General features: G+C 41.3%; 1 protein-coding gene across 2 annotated transcripts in view; it reads right to left on the bottom strand.

Annotated features, from left to right (window-relative positions):
- Nucleotides 1–16,359, bottom strand: part of PTPRB (protein tyrosine phosphatase receptor type B) — a 117,070-nt gene that overhangs the window by 72,543 nt on the left and 28,168 nt on the right. Inside the window, exons 1-3 of one of the 2 annotated variants that reach the window (XM_081249368.1) lie at nt 14,424–15,021; nt 13,728–14,001; nt 1,034–1,309 (exon numbers count right to left, since the gene is read on the bottom strand). In XM_081249368.1, the coding sequence (XP_081105494.1) occupies nt 1,034–1,309; nt 13,728–14,001; nt 14,424–14,477 (604 nt within the window). In that variant the 5' untranslated portion in view covers nt 14,478–15,021. Of the gene's footprint in view, nt 1–1,033; nt 1,310–13,727; nt 14,002–14,423; nt 15,022–16,359 lie in introns of those variants that run through there. The other variant, XM_081249367.1, reaches the window with a different exon arrangement.

Genomic DNA, 16,359 nt, shown 5'->3' with positions numbered 1-16,359 from the left:
TGCTTCTCTGTACATCTAACTTGTGTAATAGCTAATGAAAATAGCACTCTTGAAATTTTATTGGAACCTGGATTAATGCTCTTTTCAAAGTCCACAGCCTAAAGCTACATCATAGTTTATCTGTCTCCCCCATTTAACAGGTATCAAGGTAGATTTTTTTTTTTTTTCCTTCTTGCGGTACGCGGGCCTCTCACTGTTGTGGCCTCTCCCGCTGCGGAGCACAGGCTCCGGACGCGCAAGCTCAGCGGCCATGGCTCACGGGCCCAGCCGCTCCGCAGCATGTGGGATCTTCCCGGACCAGGGCACGAACCCATGTCCCCTGCATCGGTAGGCGGACTCCCAACCACTGCGCCACCAGGGAAGCCCATCAAGGTAGATTTTGTCAATGAATTATGATGTGGCATAGCAGTAAAGGGAAAAGAGAAAGGAAAGAACTGTAGAAAGTTGAAAAATGGAAAGAGAGCAACAGAGCAGGAGAGAAAATGAGGGGAGAGTGAATGATAAGAAAGTAAGTTATGGAAGGAAATGGTAATGTGTCATTGATATCGGGATGCATGGGTGCAAGAAAAGACTTGTTCCAAACATAGGAATATTCAGGAAACACCATGACTTGATGTTAAGAGAAGAATATACAGGGGAGGGAAAACATTTAAAAAATAATTTTCATTGCACAAACTCAGAAAATGAGGCAGAAAATCCTGTTGCCTAACATTTGAGTTAGAAGGGCCATTAGGAAACATCTTCCTCATTTTGGAGAAAATTCCAGTCCCAGAGAAGTTCCATGACTTGTTCAAAATCACCCAGCAAGCTAACAGCACAACCCCACCTCCTTGTTTCCAGTCCAGTCTTTCCTCTGTATCAAACAGTATTTATTGTCTCTCTGTCTATCTGTCTACCTACCTACCTACCTATCTATCCACCTATCTATTTATTGTTGATCTTGGGGCATTCTTACTCCCATTTCTTGAATGTAATATAATTTCAAAAGAATCACTGACTATTAAATATGCAACTATCCATAAACAGGTCTTACCTGTTGATCCATTGGCATAAATTGTAGAGGAACGTTTATCCCCAGAAACAGCTGTGATGGCAATTTTGTATTTACTACCAGCAGTGAGGTTAAAAAATGTATATTCATTCTGTGAAGTTCTTTCTTGAATTTGGGCCCCCTGTGTCTTTTGGTTATCATCAAGTAACTGCACCTCATACCAGGTGACTTTCCCGGAAGAAGGAGTCCACCAGACATGCAAACTTGTGGAAGTACTTTTCTCCTTATTGACTTCAAACCTAGCAGGAGGTAAAGGATCTGCAGAGCAAAAAACAAAAAAGAGAAGGTGGCTTGAAGAATTTTGCAGATACATGCTTACCTTGCTGTAATCCAGATGCATTTTCCTTCAAAACTTTAAAAATATGCAGCTCAGGGCTTCCCTGGTGGTGCAGTGGTTGAGAGTCCGCCTGCCAATGCAAGGGACACGGGTTCGTGCCCCGATCCGGGAGGATCCTACATGCCGCGGAGCGGCTGGGCCCGTGAGCCATGGCCGCTGAGCCTGAGCGTCCGGAGCCTGTGCTCCGCAACGGGAGAGGCCACAACAGTGAGAGGCCCGCGTACCGCAATAAAAAAAAAAAAAAAAAAAAAAGAATCTGCAGCTCATGATACAAATGGGCATTTTATGACACTCCTAAACTTACTATTTTACTTAAAAATGAAATCCACCTTGGCTACTAGTCATATAAGCTCTTTTTTTTCTAATAAAACTTTTTTTTTGTTACGACAGCTCTGAGCTTGGAAATCCAAGCAAGGTTATATTTTCTTTGGCTTTCAAGTTTTGCACTTTTCAAACGTTGACAAACATCCAGGCTCTGCCTGGATAAATACTGAAAATCTCAACAGAAAATACATATATTAATAAATAATTTTAAAATTTGTATTTTTTTTTCTTTTTTTTTTTTTTTTTTGCGGTATGCGGGCCTCTCTGTTGCGGCCTCTCCCATTGTGCTCCGGACGCGCAGGCTCAGCGGCCATGGCTCACGGGCCCAGCCGCTCCGTGGCATGTGGGATCTTCCCGGGCCGGGGCACGAACCCGTGTCCCCTGCATCGGCAGGCGGACTCTCAACCACTGCGCCACCAGGGAAGCCCTAAAATTTGTATTTGTACTAAACTTTCCCCTTTTTAGGTTGTGGGGTTTGGGGGGGTTATGTATACAAAACTTTGGGCTGTTTTTAGATATTGGAAAACCATGAAAGATACAGACCTGATTATGAGCCTAGGCTAGGTGTGCTCACCAAAATGAATTCTCCCAACAACTGGGATTCCCTATGTCTCCAGATTTTCTAAACGAGTTCTGGGACAGTTTGGAGCTGCCAGAGCTCCCAGAGCAGGTGAGTTAGTCCTGTCCCTGGCTGTTTACTTAGTTTCAATTCTCAAAGCCATGGGTTAATTTGAGGAGTCCTGTTTCCCATGTATTGAATCTTCACTGTAGAGCTTGAAATAGGATGAATAGCACGTCTCCAGGTTAGGAACTAAATCAATAACGTTTAGTGAGCAGATGATGCAGTGGGACCATCCGAGAAATAAGGCTCTCTCTACCCTGAATGTTGGGAGCAGAAACGTTGACATTTACATATAGGTAATTTTCAGAAATCCTATGTGGTTCTTGGTCTAGAAAGTGAGATCAAGATACTGGAGACAAAATTTCAAGAGTCAGGTTAGATGTTTTAGTGACATGGCTATAGAGATCTCAGTTCTTTACCTCCTGGTAAATTATATCTTACTCATGAAAGAAACTGAGGAATTCTAGCATCTACTTAGAACAGTATATGTTTTAAGAAAGTCTTCTCTTGTGACTAACATTAATACAAATAGGAACAAGGTAATCTTATTCTATATTCAGAAGGCATTTATAGCCAGACAGCTCAGTAGACTACGGGTCACCTACAGACTCCATACATAGGCTAAACAAGGCCAAGCCAAGACAGAAACTTTGAGAGCTCAAAGCACAGGTGAGATTAGAAGATAAGGTTGTGTGGTTTATATCCTAGCAGCACAGGTTCACCTGAAGAGTGTAGGCTCTCGAGACTGGCGGCCTGGGCTTGAATCCGGGTCTCCCACTTTGTAGCTGGGTAGCAATTCCTTAACCTCCTCGTGCCTCAGTGGTCTCCTCTATGCAATGCTGATAACAAGGCTATATTTTCAGTAGAATTGTTATGAAGATTAAGTTGAGTATTTTATCGAGAGCACTCAGAACAGCATCTGGCACATAGTGAGTGTTCAATGTTAGCTATTATTAGTATTAGTATTAGTATTCCTCCTATAATTGGGATGATCTTGTCATAGATGCAGGGAGGTGAAGTGGCAGAGAGCATGGGCTTTGGAGTCAGAACTCAATTCAAATCGCAGCTCCTTCATGTATCAGCAACTTGGGGAAGTTACTTAACCTTCTAAGCCTCCATTTCCCCCTCTGTCTGGAGAGTATAATAATAGTACTTATATTCTTGGATGTTTGGAGGAGTAACAAGATATAGAAGAGACTTTACATGGTACACAGTGGGCACCCATAATATAAACTTATTCTGTCTACATGATCATAAAAAGAAACTTCCTCTGGATCACTGACCAAATGGAGGCAAAAGTGGAATACGATTTTCTTGGAAACTAAACTGATAATAGCTTTAACTGCCTTCTTCAAAAAAAAAAAACACTTGGAAAAATCTTATCAGTTTATTCCCATGAACTAACATTCTAACCCTTAAGATAAAATTAAAAAAAATTCCCAAGATGATTTTCATTTATGGGTTCTTGAGGAAAAACAGTATGGGTTTTGTGTGTGTGTGTGTGTGTGTGTGGCAATATTATTTAAATTTTCTATCCTACATAACACTCTATAATTAAGGACGTCATCATAAAAGGAAAGGACATAATTTCCCCTCACAGAAAGTTTTCTTGTTACCATGCGATTCTAATAGCCAGAGAAACTCAAGAGCAGCCTTGTCATAGCCAACTGAGGTGACACATTTTTGCTGAAGAGGCATTTTAAGGACAAGGATGAGAGGGACAGCTGCTTTCCAGTGATTGTTCAAAAAGGATCAATACTATCACTTACATGCACAACCCAGCCAGATAAAAGTTAAAGAAAATGATCTTATGATCTGTATAATCTAAACATATATAATCTGCAAAATATGAGCTATAGAAAATGAATTTTAAGGTTGCGTGCCTAGAGGGTGAAGTTCAGAAATGCAGACTTTATCTAATCTCTCTGAGCCAGAAAACAAAACAGTCAATCCTTTGTACATCCGCTAGAACAAAGGAACAATGAGATTGGGAAGTGCCTGGGCTGCAAGAACCTGCACTGGAAACAAACACTTAAAACCCCATTTATGCTGTGATAAAGCCCTTTGCTGGCAGTGGTCCACTATTGCTATGCATGCGGCAGGAGTTCAGTAGTTTTCAGACTTTGTTTCAATCTAACTAAGCCCAAGGAAAACTCTGCTGTATTAAAAAAAAGTTTTCAATATTTTATTAGAAACAAATTAGATACTTCCATCAGGGTGCTATTTTCATCTAGCATCTATCTATCTATCTATTTATCTATCTACCTACCTATCATCTACCTATCTAGATATCTAGATAGATATATGAAAGAGAGAGTTTTAATGCTATTTGAAAATTTAGTTATAGGTCTGTAATCTTCTGATAATGTGACAGGTCATATGTAATTGGAAAACCCTACTTGACTTACATAATTTATGCTGATGGCTGGAGATATCAATGCACACATGTGTGCATTTATAGCCTTTCTGGTTTTTCCACCCACTGCTCTCATACATACAGTAACCAGTGAAGTATTATAAGCTTTGAGAACTGTTGAAAATCATAAATCAACAATTTAATCTCAATCAATATATCAAAATTTATCATTAGCCATCAATTTAAGACATCTTTGTATTTATTTCCAGAAGGATCTGGAATACTGAATGCCAAATGCAAAATTCTACAGTATTCATCTGCTGTATTTCAATGAATCTACCAGTATCAGGAAGCCCCAGAATTTCATAAGTAGGTTTGCTGTCAACCCACTTTTTCTGATAAAGTTTAGCTAAATTCCTGAAACAAAACGGATTCTTCCTTTTTTCCCTTTAAAAAATATCTGACTTAAGAAGAGGGAGACACCCATATATATAAAATGGAAGTGATATTTGCTTTAAAAATTCTTTTGTATGGTCATTAAAACATTATTATCTACTGCTATAGGAATTTGCAGTGTTTAGAATTCAAAATGATAGTATTTATTTTGGAAATAAATTAATTTAGCCTTATAACAAGAGAGCAGGCAATCCATAAGTTAGTGCCAAAAGCTTTTTTTGAAGTCATGATAGCACACAATATATCTGTGTAGGATCTGATCGTTTACAATGTGCTTTCTTAGTTGTAATAGAGGGTCAGGGGCATTAAGTGATTCATTTACATCACATAGGTAACAAGTAATTCAGCTGAGCTTCTAACACTTGACTCCAAGTCATGAGTTCTTTTCTATCACACCTTAGTTGTCCCAGGGTGGAAAATGATGTCATGAGTTGCACAGTCAGTATAACAACAAAAAAATCAAACCAGGTCTCTATAAAAAATAACAGACAAATTTACAGAACTTTCATTTGATGGTTTGGATAGTGTAGCATAGATAAATGAATAACAACACTAATAATAGCTAAATCTAATCCGGCCGCCAGGAAAGTTCCACTGATTTTTAAAAAATAATGTTTTTCTTCTTCGTTTCTTTTTTCCCCCTAATCTTACTGCCTTAACCTGGTGTTCCATCACCTTGTGTCTGGATTACTCTGAGTTTTCTAGGTGTCTGCCTTATTTTCTGTCTTTTTTCCACTATTGCCAAATAACCGCTTTGTATATCTCTCCCACCTGCCATCCTCATCCCCTGGGGAGCACCAAGAACTTTTCATGAGATGAAGTCTAAGTTTCTCCATAGGAACTCAAGGTCTCCTCAACCAGGATATTATCCTCCACCCACCTCTCCAAAACACACCTTATCTTTCAGCACTAACTCCAGGACAAGAGATCCGTTTTTTATGGATTACAGATTAAATTTCTGTACCTTTACAGGAATTAGGATACAATTCTAGTTAAAAGCAGGGTGGCTAGGAGACTGGAAGCTGCATTTATGTAGCACTCTATATAAAATGGAGTGAACATCAACTATTCCTATAAACTAATTGCGAATTTTCTCATGGAAACCAGGTTAAGGGTGGGGGAAAAGCCACAAACCATTCCTTGGTGCAGCTTTTTTAAAATGGGCAGAAGGAGAAATGAGAAAGCAATTGCCCACAATCTGCAGTTAATTAAATCGATTTATAGAGATGTAATTTTCTTTTACTTTTGTAATTGCTGCTGTTTGACTATAGTCAGCTTTCTGACTTATTAAAACATGATATACTATATTATGCTAATATATCAGATTAACATGCATTTCATTTATCAACTTTATACACTAAATAAAAAGTTCAGGTAGCGAGGAACTTTCAAAGTTTTAACAGCATCGCAATTAAAGCAGCTTTGACAATCATTTGCATCATGATTAACACGAGTGAGGAATGCCGTGTTATTTTACGGGTCATCATACTTGGCTTTTGAGAGTCTACAGTTTACTCGGGCATTTAAGACATATGTGAAAAAGGTAAACACAAAGGTAACTTATCAGGGAGGCTGACTTTGACGCCAGACTAAACCTGGTTCAAATCCCAACACTATCACTTCAAACAGTGACTTTAGGCAAATTGCTTAACCTCCCCGAGGCTAAGTTTCCTCATCTGTAAAATGGGACTAACAATACTTACTTTACAGAGTTGTAAGTGTTAAGAGGTAATGGAGCCAAAGTGTTAAGTGCAGCCCTGGCACATGGTGGGGCCTCAGTAAATGGCAGTTGGTGTGAGTATTGCAGCTGTTCTTGCTGTTAAGGGTAACACAGGTCAGCACCAATGCTGAATATGCAAAAGGGGAATGATATCCAAGGGGAAGGTCTCAGAGGTGGGCTTGAAATGAACTTGAGCAAGTTGGAAGGTCAAGTAGGACGCAGAAATCAGAGAGAAGAGAGGCCACTGCAGAATGAGAGAGCAGTTTAAGCAAAAGCACTGAAAAGCTCACTTCTGTCGAGTATTAGAGAACCATGTCAGCATGGAGGGGACAATGACAGCTGACAAAGACTTTAACACCCTCATGCTGTCATCTTTCAGCAGCCCTACTCCTCTCTTTGATATAAACAATAGAGGTTTTCTTGGGAATTCCCTGGTGGTCCAGTAGTTAGGACTTGACGTTCTCACTTATGGGGCCCCGGGTTCGATCCCTGGTCCAGGAACTAAGATCCTGCAAGTCACATAGTGCAGCCAAACAAACAAACAAACAAGAACCAATTGAGGTTTTCTCAATATTATTTAAATGCTACATAAATGCAGTACAAAGGGAAATCCTTTGGCCTCCTCTTCCAGACTGTTGCCCAGAAGCTGCTCTCATGTAGAAATTCATGAGCTGTCGCTTGATGTGTGCTGCCGAACCTGGACATCTAGATACTAAGGAATTACTGTCAATATTAGGTACGATACTGATATTGTCGTTATGTTAAAAATAATGCTTATCATTCAGAAATGCATACTGAAATATTTATAAATGAAATTAAATGATGACTTGGACTGTGTCAAAATGATATGCGGTGGGGGAGTGAGTGAGGATATAGATGAAACATGATTGTCTGTCAGTTGGTAACTGTTGGAGGTAGGTGATGAGTACATGCTCATTCCTTATACTATTCTGTTTACTTTTTATGTATTTGAACTTTTCCATCTAGAGGAAGAAAAACAAAATCAAACCCCCAAATCCCTGGAAATCTGTATGTATACCTACCATGTTAATTTTAGTTGCATAGATTCATCTTTGTTTATACACATTCATACATTTAGAATGGGTTTGACCTCTCCTACAAGGTCAGAAAGTCGTCAGTATTATTCTTTATCCCCCAGGGGGATTCCAGGGAATTGGTGTCTGGGAATGGAAGGTGAAACAAATTTTCTTCCATTCTGTCTGGACAAATTAGATTTTATTTCTTGCTAATCTGTAGGATGCCAGGCCCACCTACCAGTAGTCAGACAAATGGAAGAAGCTTCCAAACACACAAAAAGTCAAGTGCAGAGAACTAGGTTGGTTGATTCCCAATACAGAGCTCAGCTTGATCTTAGAATTCCTGAAATAACTATACTGCAAATGGCTGATTCCTAAATACTGAAGTCCATCACCAGAAGTTCAACACAATCAAAATCAATATTATTTCATCACACTAACACACATTTAAACATTATTCTACCCTTGTGTAGGCTAAGTAGCCATAGATTTAAAGTATTTCATAATATATATTTTTCTCTTTAAAAGTTGAATTGAGGGCTTCCCTGGTGGTGCAGTGGTTGAGAGTCTGCTTGCCGATGCAGGGGACACGGGTTCGTGTCCCGGTCCGGGAAGATCCCACATGCCGCAGAGCGGCTGGGCCCGTGAGCCATGGCTGCTGAGCCTGCGCGTCTGGAGCCTGTGCTCCACAACGGGAGAGGCCACAACAGTGAGACACCCACGTACCGCCAAAAAAAAAAAAAAAAAAAAAAAAGTTGAATTGAAAAGTAACAACAAACTATCATATGTAATCTGAAAGAACAAAAACCAACTTAAAAACTATGTCCATTCTACAGAGTAGTGGAAAGAATTGGAGTTGGGGCCAGTAAATCTGGGTTCAAGGTCTAGGTCTACCATATATTAGCTCTATGGATTTGTGATTAGTTAATTCTTATGAATATCAATCTCATCTCCAATCTGAAAGTAATAATAGGAAACTTACTACACACTTAGTATGTGACAAAAACTGTTCTAGAATTTATGTATGAATCAATTAAAACCTCAAAATGACCCTAGGAAGTGAGCATTCTCTTTATTATTGTCCCTATTTTATAGATTAAGAGAGGTGAGTAACTTATTCAAGGCAACTTGGTTAGTAAGTGATGGAGGCGGCTGCTTTCAGAACTCAACTCTTAACCACCTGTGCCTTCATGATACTCCCTCCACAGGATTGCCATGTGGCTATAATTAAACAATATATGGTCAGTATAATATATATTTTATACTCTTACCTACTAAACAAGGTAGGTGAAAGTATTTTACATACTATAAAAGCACAAGACAAATATTAGAGTATTATTTTCTTCCTGGGAAAGACAACAAATATTCCTAGGCATTACAGATTTAACCAGGCATAAAAAGGAATGGTACCAAAATCTTAATGCCAATGAATAATAGAAAAACTATGTCAATAGCTCTTAAACTTCAGTGTGCATTGATTCATTTTGATATTTGTTTAAAATCAGATACCCTAGGCTCCACTCTTTCTAAATTCATTATATATGAGGTAGAAGCCAAGAACATGCTTTTATAACAAACTCTGCAAGAGAGTTTAATGCCAGTAGCTTAACAGACATTATTGAGAAATAATGGCCTGTGTTTAAAGCCATGTAAGTGTTATGGACTGAACTGCATCCCTCTAAAATTCATATGTTGAAGGCTTAACCACCAATACTTCAAATTGTGACTGTATTTGGAGATAAGACCTCTAAAGAGGTAACTGAGTTAAAATGGGATCTTTAGGGTAGGCCCCAATCCAATATGACTGGTGTCCTAAGATTAGACACAGACAACACAGATGGACGATCATGTGAGGACATAGTGAAGTAGGCATCTGCAAGCCAATCAGAGAAGCCTCAGAAGAAACCTGCTGATAACTTGATCTGGGACTTCTAGCCTCCAGAATTGTGAGAAAATAAATTTGCTGTTTAAGCCACCCTATTTGTGGTGTTCTGTTACAGAAGCCCTGGTAAACTAATACAAGAAGCAACATTTTGAGGTGGAAATAATAGCTGATATGGTGATTTGGTAATTAAAACTCTTAAAAATTTTTTAAATTAAAGACAGAGGAATGAGCCATGTATAAAGAGCTAAAATTTTTTTTGCCTTTTGCTCTAGGCTGATTAATAAGTACCTGAAACTGACTAACAAGAAGTCATATGCCACTAAGATATTCTTCCTGTAGGTAAAGTTCTCTACGACTAGACTCCTTCCCTGGGCTCCATAACTTACCCATAACACAAGGAGAATAGATCATATTTTTATGTACATTCTCCCACTAAAATAGTCATTTCATTTGTTAATATTTGTCTGTTATCATCTACCTATTCATCCATAGATCCACCCATTCATCTCCCCATTCATCCAACCATCTACCCAACCAGTTAATATTTATTGAACACCTACCATGGGTTAGATGCCATTTTAGGTACTGAAAAACTACTTCTTATTGGTGGGAAGATAAAAATCCCCCCAAATTTCTAAATGAAAACTCTACAGTTTCATTTAAACAAACTCAAATGTCCTTAGGATACATTCAGGTAAGGAAATAACTGAAGTGGTCCAGGGGGATTCCAGTGAATTGGTATCTGAAAAGAGAGAAACCACAACTCAGCTCTAGAGAGTTCTAGGCAGACTGGCCGAGTTTTGCCAGATCTTCCAGTATTTTAAGAGAATCCATACATCTGGTATTTATGTGAATTTTCTGCCCAATGCTGGTGAAATAATCTGAAATTTTCACAAACATTACGTGAGCCAAACAAAGCATGTCTATTATTTAGACACCTAGACACCCCCAGGGGCCACTTTGCAGCCTCTGCTCTAGATTCTGAGGGCACAGTGTTAACAAAAGTGTTGAGTTCTTCAATATCTGTTACCTTCATAATCTATTTCTGATGAATTCACAACTAAATAATTTGGCTTTCAATTTATTACAGTTGTTGCATTGACCATTTATGACCAAACACACCTGAGAGAGGCATCGCAAGGTCTTCACCCAAGAAAGAAGTGGTAAAGCTCTGTCACCACTTTCATCCTGACCTTCTTTCACCTCTGTACAAGACTACAAGGGCAGAGACCATGCTTTTTTTGTCATCTTTATAAGCTCATCAATCACTGCCTGGTGTAACTCCCTGCAGCAGTATCCATGCTTGATAAATGTTTGCTGAACTGAAATTTTTTTTTTTTTTTTTTTGCTATACACGGGCCTCTCACTGTCATGGCCTCTCCCATCGCGGAGCACAGGCTCCAGACGCGCAGGCTCAGCGGCCATGGCTCACGGGCTCAGCCGCTCCATGGCATGTGGGATCTTCCCGGACTGGGGCACGAACCCTTGTCCCCTGCATGGGCAGGCGGACTCTCAACCACTGCGCCACCAGGGAAGCCCTAGTTGAAATTTTTGATCTTTAAGGTCATGTCTACATTATGTTATTTTAGATAATTTACCAGGAAAAACAACCAGACAAATCACACTTGGAATGATACAGAATGATTACAGAGATAATCTAAGCAACTGTTGTACCTCCAGCCAAATCATGCCTTGCTCTCACTCTATTTTACTCTGTACTGGTAAGATAGGCATAATGGAATAAGAAAAGCACAACATATTTGAATGACTTTTTTTGTTTGAAGTTATATCTCAGACTTAATATTATGCTACTAGTTGATCCTGCTTTAATAACAGTAAAATATGATTTGTGACACTCATCTTTGTAGCTTAGCAGTTAATATAGAGGAATACTAGTACTTTCTCTTAACTTAAAAGAAAACACACATGTCCTTAAAATATAGAAAGCAGAAAAAAAAAGCTGACAAAAAATAAATAAATAAAACTAAATAAATAAAAATATTCTCCCTGAAACATTAAAAAAAATCTTAACTTAAAAAGTTTATTTAAATAAAATTATTTTAAAAATATAGAGAAACCCAAGTAGGGGTATACCATCACACAAATAAGTATGAAAAAATTATTATTATACAAACATCACTTTTGGTCAAATTTCATTCTTCACATTTGGCATGGAGCTCACAAATTTTGTGGTGAAAAGTATATTTGTGGTACTGTAAAAAGTAACTCCTTAAGAAAAATGATAAGACACTGAACACTAAAAATTGGGTATGCTGACTAAGTCTTTTTTTAATTAAACATAGTCAATAAAATGCAAACATTTCTTACATTTCACAAATGTCTCTGGACTTGAAACACCTACATGCATAATTAAACTCAAAACATATTCTAACACCCACAGTGAGTCCTTTTTCATCAATGTTTTTTCCAAAAAAGTAAACCCTCTGGGTTAAATCAGTATATTCTGGCTTAATGTCTTCATCTCTTCTCCCATAATCTTCTGATGGCTCACCTGTGTTTAAACATCATTCCGCCCCATTCAATACAGACACCTTATCAAATGTAAAGAACACATCTGGAAGTTCTACGTCATAAATTTCACAGTATTAGCAATCTGAGTGTTCACATCTTCATATACTAAGAAACCAAGAACTTTATAACTAAAAACTCAGCCACTTAAGCTCCTGAAAAATGTTCTTATTATGTGGTTGATTTCGGTCTGTCTTTGATTCCCTGTAAAAACACAACCACATTCTTAACAAGTGGTGTCTCTTTTCAATTCAAGTTCCTGCAAATCTCAGAAATTATCTAACTTTCCTCTGAAGTAAGTCAAGTGATGTAATTGGGCATTCTTAATTAGTAAGAGAACAATTCATTGACTTATTACCAGGACCTAGTCACATTTCCTGACCTTACTGTAACTGCCCTGATAACGGACTGTTCTCTCACCTCTTCAAAGAACTATAGCTAAAGAAGTGATCTTTGTTCAGGTTGAATGTGAAAGAATAGCGAGGACGACACATTTCTAAATTTAACTTCTGGAATTTTTCAGTTAAATTTGACTTTCTCCATGAAAGTAAGGCTTCTCTATTGCAACAAATAAAGTTAACGTTAAAAGGAAGACTAATGAAGTCATAAAACGTCGAAGTCATTAGAGAATTCCAAGCACATCTGAAGGTGGCTCTGGGGATTAAAGAGGTAACATGCATCACAGCCCCTACCTAAGTAGGCAATTGGCTGGAACCTGGACCTGAATGACCAAGTCTAACACTCTCATTTTACAGATAAGGAAACTGAGGCAGGAAAGACAAACTCTTACCACATATGCATGGAAGGGTTTATCAAAAGTGAACAGAAAATGATTGACTTAAGGTGCAGAGTAACCAAAGGATGATCTGTGATATTGGCGTGGTTTTAGTTACACAAGTGATAAAAAATAATTTTCATACCCTCATCTCAAGGGACTTTTCTAATTTCCCCCTAAGAGTGACTCTATTCCTGATGATTTTATGTCCTGGTTCCAAAAATAAAACTAAGTTGAGGAAAGTCATATCCCTAGTCATTGCACTTCCATTATTTATTCTAAAAACATTTACTTAAAATTATTCCAGGGCTTGACAATTTAATGCAATGGAAGCTCAAACCACATCACTTTAACAAATTCCCTCCACAGCCCACAGTTTCTCTTTGCTGCTCTCCCCGTTTAAGTGGCTAGTCCGCTGTTTTCAGCTCTAAGGAAGTCTCTGAAAGTCAACCAAGCTGCTTCTGGCCAGATCTGAGGAGACTAGAAATCTTTGTCAATAGTTATCTTCACAGGTGTTTTTACCTTTATTATTATTATTATTTTGTATGCCTGGAACTCAAGTGAAACATCAGCTTGAAAAGGCAGGGCTCAGCCGGAAGTGGCCTGGCCGTCCAACCGCACCTGTCACTTTTTACCTGTTTGCAAGACCACAGTTTTCTCTTCTCCATCCAGAGACATAATACTGAAATTATAGATGGTTCCCGCTTGTAAATCCTTGGGGTTACATCCATAGGTGGTGTTGTCTATCCGCACTGGGTGGCAGCACGCGACCCTCGACGTGTCACTGCTGCAGATGAGGCTAAAGTTACAGGGTGACGCCAAAGTTCTCCACTGGAGAGACACGGACCGGCTGGAGACCCGGGACTCCGTCAGGGTGAAGTTGCATCTCACTGGCTCCCCCAGTCCAGTCTGCAAAGGAACCAGAACAACAGCTGAAGCCCGCTGTCTAGACCAGCCCAGGGACGAGTCCGTAGCAAGCTGCCCAAGCTGCTCCACTCACCCCTGGCCCCCAGCCTGAGCCCATCCATCCTTTCGCCCCCCAGCCAGAGAAGAGGCTCTTAGCCCAGGGGGGTGGCCACCTTCTCCCTAGCTGCTTTTTCTCCGGAGCAGCTGGAAAGAGAAGATGGCTTGTTGCCTTTGACAGTGGCACGAGTTGTCAGTCTGGCTGGGGGCTCAGAAGAGGATGGCTCATTCTTCCCCAGGGAGAGGAAGAAATTCTGCCACCTCTCTCTCCAAAACACAACCCAGCAGACCAGAGAGCGGAGTGGGCATTTTGTCCTCGGCGGGGAGGGCCGCGTCCGCCCGCGGGGACCTTTTCTCGGGCCCCTCACCTGCAGCAGGCTCAGCGCGGTCCACAGGGCCAGCCCGGCTCCATGGCTCCGCATGGCGCTCAGCGGTTCCCCCTGACTCGACCGCTGGGCTGGGACGCGGGGCGGCCCCGACGGCCGGCGGAGCGGGCACCACTTGTTGCGCGCGCTCAGCGCGCCCCGCGGGCGCAGAGAGCTGGCCTCCGGGCTGACCTCGCGCGGGGGCCGCCGCCACCGCCGCTGATGCTGCTGCCGCCCCGGGCCGGCTGCGGACGCGAGAGGCGGCGGGGGCCGGCAGCGCGCCGCCCTTCCCACGCTGCCATTCTGACCCGCGCTGCCTCGCCCCGAGCCCCGGCCGCGGACTTCCGCAATCAAAAGGCAATTTCCTCGTCTCCCGGCAAAGGAACAATGCGCCGACGAGGGAGGGAGTCCCGAGGAGCCAACGCCTGAGGCTGCCAAGGGGGCCCGAGGCGGGCCAAGATGCCCCCGCCTTTCCCTCCAGGGGTCCCGGCCGGGTCTGCGGAGCTCTGCCTCCTTCTCCGCCTCCCCGCCCGACTTTCACTTTTTCCCAGTCCGTGGTCCTCAACACCACCGTCTCAGCAGCAATAAGACTTGCGCGCTCTCACTTTCCATCTCCGCACCGCGCTCCCTCCCTCCACACCCTGCGTCTGCCGCTCCTATCTTCCTTCCTATCTTTTTTTTTTTTTTGCGGTATGCGGGCCTCTCACTGTTGTGGCCTCTCCCGTTGCGGAGCACAGGCTCCGGACGCGCAGGCTCATCGGCCATGGCTCACGGGCCCAGCCGCTCCGCGGCATGTGGGATCTTCCCGGATCGGGGCACGAACCCGTGTCCCCTACATCGGCAGGCGGACTCTCAACCACTGCGACGCGAGGGAAGCCCCTTCCTATCTTCCTCATCTGCTTTCTCCAGGGCCTCTTTTCCCAGGATTAAACTTGACCACAGCAGATTTCCCTAGGTCACCTCACTCTTTCCTGAAGTCTTTTATTAGAGTGCTTTTGCCCTTCTCACCTCAAAGCATTCATTCGTCCCAACGCGTATCCCCCTGACACCATCAAGAGAAAAAGACCCCGAAAGGATGGTGTCCATTGTCAACTTGACCTTCATTTTTTCCTGCCATTCACTTTCCCCGTTCTCTTGTGTAGAGGTCTGTGCCCTCCCTAAATCTTGTGCACATGGTGCTAACCAAGAACAAGTATAATCACCACCAATCGTCCAGCCCACAAGCAAAGCAGTTTCATCCCTGACCATCCAGTAGTTAAAGTCATTTCATCCATAATTGTCCAAGCAATATAAGAAAGCAATACGAACTCTCGTTTGTGGAAAATACGCTTGATGGCTCAGCTTCCCACATATTACAAGAAAGTGAAATTCATTTAGTTTTTAGCACTAACTTTATGCTAACTTTTAGCAACTGCCTCAGTACCTGAGTGATCATGTATCTGAAAATGGATTTTAAAAGAGTTCCTGATAACCGAAGAGCAAAAATGTTTAATTAGTCATAGGTGATAGTAGGAAAACATTGCGACAACCTTAATAATGTTTGACTGCTTTTCTTTGGGTGCCATCCCTGACAACTGCCGGAAGAGAGGAGATTTTTCAAAACAAAATACTTGAGCTACATTAATGGGAAGGATGGCATATTCTTTTCTTTTTCAAATAGATTATACATAAAGCTATATTATTGATTGCTATATCAAAGGTACCTACTTGGAGGAAAAGCAGAAAAAAATGAAAAAGTGAAAATTATTGCAATTGTTTTTTTTTTTTTTTTTTTTTTGCGGTACGGTGGCCTCTCATTGTTGTGGCCTCTCCCGTTACAGAGCACAGGCTCCGGACGCACAGCCTCAGCGGCCATGGCTCACGAGCCCAGCCGCTCCGCAGCATGTGGGATCTTCCCGGACCGGGGCACGAACCTGTGTCCCCTGCATCAGCAGGCGGA

This window comes from Mesoplodon bidens (assembly GCF_964165515.1).
Source record: "Mesoplodon bidens genome assembly, chromosome: 11".
In the NCBI taxonomy this organism is placed as follows: domain Eukaryota; kingdom Metazoa; phylum Chordata; class Mammalia; order Artiodactyla; family Ziphiidae; genus Mesoplodon; species Mesoplodon bidens.
The sequence above is the reverse complement of the archived record's forward strand: the minus strand, read 5'-3'. Positions and strand labels throughout refer to the sequence as shown.